Raw genomic sequence first — 5,000 nt, forward strand, 5'->3', positions numbered from 1 at the left:
GCCCATGTGGAGGCTCAGCTGATTAGTCCCAAGGACAAGATTACCAAAGACATTGACGATGATTGTGTAAGTAGTGAGGAAAGTTCTTATTGTGATACTGACACTGAGATAGAGAGCATTCAGGATGACCCTGAAGAGCCAAGGGATTTGATATCGGTGAAGGAGAAGCTCAGGGAACGCAAGTATGACTCTGTATTGCAGTTCCATGTTGATATGGTAAGGGTCATTGAGAATGGAAGACACCTCAACCGAAGCCAGACACGCAATGTGCAGGTGACTTACACCAAGCATATGAAGGAGTGCTTTCCTTGGTTTGACATTAAAACTGCAAATGTCTTTGAATTAGTGGATAAACAAAGACCCTTTCCACTTCCACATTGGGATCACAGTTATGTTTACCGTCCTATGTTATCAGGCACTCGCATTTTCTCAGTGCGTGATGTTCCCTTGTACAGGAAGCGGTCAACTAGCCCTTTGAAAAGTGCCCAGATAAGTCCACCAGATCGCCGCAAGTGTGTACTTTGTGGTCGAGAAGGTGATGATGAACCCAATGCTGCTGGGAGACTTTTGTACCTTGGGCAGGATGAATGGATGCATGTCAACTGTGGCCTCTGGTCCTCTGAGGTGTATGAGGAGGTTGATGGAGGTTTGCAAAACATCTACCTGGCAGTAAGCCGTGGACGATTAATCAAATGCTCAGCCTGCAGTGAGAGAGGAGCAACTGTTGGATGTTGCCACAAGTCATGCCAGGCAACATATCATTTCCTCTGTGCAAGAAAAGCTTGCTGTCAATTTATGGAGGATAAACGTATTTTTTGCCCCTTGCATGAGAGCACTTCCAATGGTGAGGAGAAAACGGATGACTTTAAAGTGAGTCGCTGTGTTTATGTTGACATGGATTCAGAAAAGAAAAAGTGGAAGCAAGTTGCTGGGAACCGTGTCAGCATTATTATTGGATCCCTAACAATCAAGAACGTTGGAAGAATTGTACCAGAATCAGACAGTGCTGAGGCACTCATCCCCTTAGACTTTTCATGCAGTCGTGTTTACTGGAGTACAGTTGATCCGAGTAAAAAAGTCACATACACTTGCCGAACAAAACGAGTAGTTCCAGCATTTGATGATTCAACTTTGGTAGGTGATGCAGCATTTCACAGAACCATAGACCATTCTCTTGGAGAAGAAGCTGTCACCAAAGAAATGGCTGCAGTTAGAAAATGGTTCAAACAGCTGGAAGAGCGGAAAGTGGAGAAGAAATCACGTGAAACAAACATCATTCCTCCTCATCTTTGTCCTTTGTACCGCAGTATTAGGGAAAGGGAGCAAGAGACCAGGGTTGTAGAGAAAATAGTCCGATGCCGCACTCCTCCAGCCATTGTAGAACTTGATGTCCGACAGTGCATAGATGACATTATTGACAGAGTAAGCCGGTCAGTTGAGGAAGAGAGCTTGCTGTTGGATACAGACTTGCCAGCTATTGTTAGTGCTGATGACAATGAACTAATCTCTATGGTGCTGAATGATCTTGATGCTTGTGACTCCATAACTCTCCAGTCTACCCCCTCAACCTCAGGCAGACCAAGCCCACTAGATATTGACTTCCTGAGCACCTGCGATCATATGATGGACTCAGGGAAGGTGTCTCACTCAGGAAACTTGACTCAGGAGGCTCAGGAAACCGAATGTGACCCTCAAGGGATAATGGATGCTGCCAGCCTCTCTCCCCGGCTCCACCCTACCCTTGCTGCTGGCATTGACCCCATCCACGAAACGTACCAGGTAGAATCTCCAAATGCTGACGTTAAGGAACCCATCATTGAGACTATAGCTCCTCCCTCGATGCAGGACCTTGGTTCGGTGCCTTCAAGTTCAACAAAATCATTACAGAGCACCTGCAATAGCTCTCAGAACATGTCTGCTAGTGGAAACAGAAGTAGTAGTGGAAGTAATACAACCAGTAGTTGTAGCACATGTAGCAGTGAAAGCAAATGTAGCACAAGTAGCAGTAACAGTAGCAGCAGTAGTTCCAGTAGTTGCAGCACAGCGGAAGAGAGCAGCAGTCCTGAGAGGTGTCCTGCAGGTACCACGAGTACTAGCAGCAGTCCCGACAGCTGCTCTCGTGTCAACTCAGACAACAGTGTCAGCAACGACAGCAACAATGGAAGTACTGATAGCAATAGCGGCAGTGAATCTTCATCCCAGAGTGCTAGCGGAAGCAATCAGAGCCCCACAGCCATAGCCTCAGGGAAGACAAACTCTCTCAAGCAAATTTGCCGAGTCTTGCCAATGCCATCGACAAATAGTCGCCGCTCTTCCTCAGCAAGTGAGCACAGTGATGCCATTGGCCATGCAGGTCACAATCACTCTCCTCCTGCATCCAATCAGTCGCCAAGGAACTCTGATGAAAATGAAGGCAACAGCACAGCAGGGCGTGGAAATGAACGCAAGAAAATTTGTATGAAGAGGAACTACAAGACTGTTATAAAAAAGTATCCCCTTAGAAGTGGAATGAGAAAAAGCAAGCCTTATGAAACAGTTCAGATAGAAATAAATGAAACAATAGAGATCCCAGGGGGTGAAGGATCAGGAATGGTTCGCAAAAGCCTAAAAAGAAAATGGAGTGGCATCCTGGACTCAGAAGAGGAGGAGGATAACAATCAAAAAGAAACTGGTGTTGATCAAGAGGGACAAGAAGAGACCACAAATCGCAGTAGTGACGGGGAGAATTCCAAGGAGAACTCGGTCTCTAAAAAAGTGTTGAAATTCTCAGATGACAATAATGACATTACTGTCAGCATTGTAAACAACAACAACCTGTGTGAGTTTTCTAAGTCTCGTGTTCACAAGTACCGCCACAAGACTGTTCTCCAGCTGGACGGTGCAGCAGATGGGTCTTCCTCAAGTGCAGAAATGAGTGAGAGCCAGGATGAAGGCACGGGAGAAGAGAGGCGAAGACTGCAGGAGCAGGAAGATCCTCAGACACCCCCGTTGCACTCAGCACTGGCCATGCGCATCAAGGAGCAGTCTCTTGCAAGGAGCTCACCGGGGGAAGAAGGGCCATATAAGTGTGGCAAGTGCAAAAGACTGTATAGGTAAGTGTTGTTCTATTTATTTGTTTTTTTCTTTTGTCTCTTGTAATCTGTTGTAATGTTTAATTTCATTATCTGATTTTGTCATTTTAAGTTGATTATTCTTTGTATATAAATTAGAAAATTTGTTTTCAGAACAAAGGAGAGCTATCAGAAACATATAGAAACATGCACATTTGAAGTTGACAGTTCAAGTACATCAGAGGATGAAGAGTATGAGGAAGTTCATATAGAAGAGGAGGAAGAGGGCATTCCAAGTGCTCTCCCACAATTGCAGGAGGAGAAATTAGAGGAAGTCATTCAAGAAGACATCCATCTGCCATCCCTCACTGAGAGAGAAGAATATCCTCCCATCAGTCAGCATAATGCACATGTTGCTCCCTTGCTGTCTCAAGATGCTATGTTGCCCAATACCTCTTCAAACCAGCTGCCAGATATTGACATCACTGCTCAGTCAGCTGATGACCCCAAACATTCTGTAGCAGTTGACTTTGAAGGGCATGCAAGGCCGACAGGGGAGGAACCTGCTATTAAGAGGGCAAGACTGGATGCCACTCTGCCTCGGCAGCATGGGGTACATCGGCAGGTACGGACGGCCATCAAGAAGTCTCAGAGTACTACTGAGGATGTGGAACTGCTGCAGGTTGTACGAGGTCCCCCCCCTCCAGGTAGTGATGTATTTGTCCCACCTCCAGTGTCCCCGGTCAAATTCAGCCCTGTTGTGAAAAAGAGTGCGAGCCCAAGGCGCTACACAAATGTTAGGTTACTGAGAGGCAGTCGTGGGTACCAGTACCGCCGTGCAGCCCCTCACCTGCCAGCCCCACATGAGCACTATCAAGGTACAAATTCTGGTGTGCAGATGACACCTTCAGCTCCTCCAACTCCTATCCAGGTGGCCATGCATCCTATGACCAATAATTCTGGCCAGAACCTGGCTCAAGGTGCTCTTGCAGCCTTTCAGCAGTTTCCTGGACAGTCTAACCAGTACACAGGTACACCCCAGTTGACTTCCTCTGTAACACACCTGACCTCTGCTGTGCAAGTAACACCTCAGGTGACATCACAAGTTGCACCACAAGTGTCTCCTCAGGTCAGCCCCCAGGTTCTGACCATGGTGTCAGCCCCATCTGTTGCAGTGCCACAAGGATACACTTTGCAGTATGTGGGTAGCTTCAGAGATGGTGAGGTGGCTGCAGGAGGAGGGGGACTGGTCACCTACCCAGCTGCACCTGTTGTGGTCCCTCAGCCGCAACTAGTCATGACTCCCCAGCAGAGTTCAGTAGTTGTCCCTCAAGTTGTGAACACCAACATAACTTACACCTTCACAGCTCCAGAGACGTTGGTTATTAATCAGCCAGCCATGGTTCCAGGGATGCAATCTGTTCAGTATCTTCCTCAGCAGCAGCAACAGCAACAGCAGCAGCCGCAAGTCATACATCATCCAGAGCAGCAGGTTGGTACTGTCATGCAGTACAATCAGACAGGAGTCTCACCACAGCAAGTGCCTGTGTCACACATGCACACAGGACAAGTACACACTCCATGCATGCCATACTCGGACATTCAAGCAAGTCCGATATGTATGCAACCTCATGCACAAACTGCTATAGTGACAAGAGAGTTGTCATTCACTGGTGGAGAATCAAAACAGCTTCAGTCTGCTCCGTGTGTTGGTACTTCACAAAACAGGACTTCTCATGGAATATCAGTCAATTTGCCAGTTACTTCCCCTTGCTCAGGACCTATTGCACGACATCGCCCTCAGGCCTCTGTAGCACCACAGGTGATACAGCCACAGCCAGCTCTAACCACCTCATCCTCAGATGTTAATCTGCCAGAGAGTCAGGGCCACAGTCGTTTGCCCTTCTCAGATCGTCCTCTAACTGGTGTGGTTAGAACTGTTGCAACTGT

General features: G+C 47.3%; 1 protein-coding gene across 1 annotated transcript in view; it reads left to right on the forward strand.

Annotated features, from left to right (window-relative positions):
- LOC122246417 (histone lysine N-methyltransferase trithorax) overlaps positions 1 to 5,000 on the forward strand; it is a 43,633-nt gene that overhangs the window by 28,930 nt on the left and 9,703 nt on the right. The window contains exons 11-12 of the mRNA XM_043004980.2: positions 1 to 3,092; positions 3,225 to 5,000. The exon at positions 1 to 3,092 is cut by the window's left edge and continues 1,401 nt beyond it; the exon at positions 3,225 to 5,000 is cut by the window's right edge and continues 922 nt beyond it. Coding sequence (XP_042860914.2) covers positions 1 to 3,092; positions 3,225 to 5,000 — 4,868 coding nt within the window. The remainder of the gene's footprint in view (positions 3,093 to 3,224) is intronic.

The sequence above is a fragment of the Penaeus japonicus genome, unplaced genomic scaffold (genome assembly GCF_977035675.1).
Source record: "Penaeus japonicus unplaced genomic scaffold, GWHDUDI00000001_assembly GWHDUDI00000037, whole genome shotgun sequence".
In the NCBI taxonomy this organism is placed as follows: Eukaryota; Metazoa; Arthropoda; class Malacostraca; order Decapoda; family Penaeidae; genus Penaeus; species Penaeus japonicus.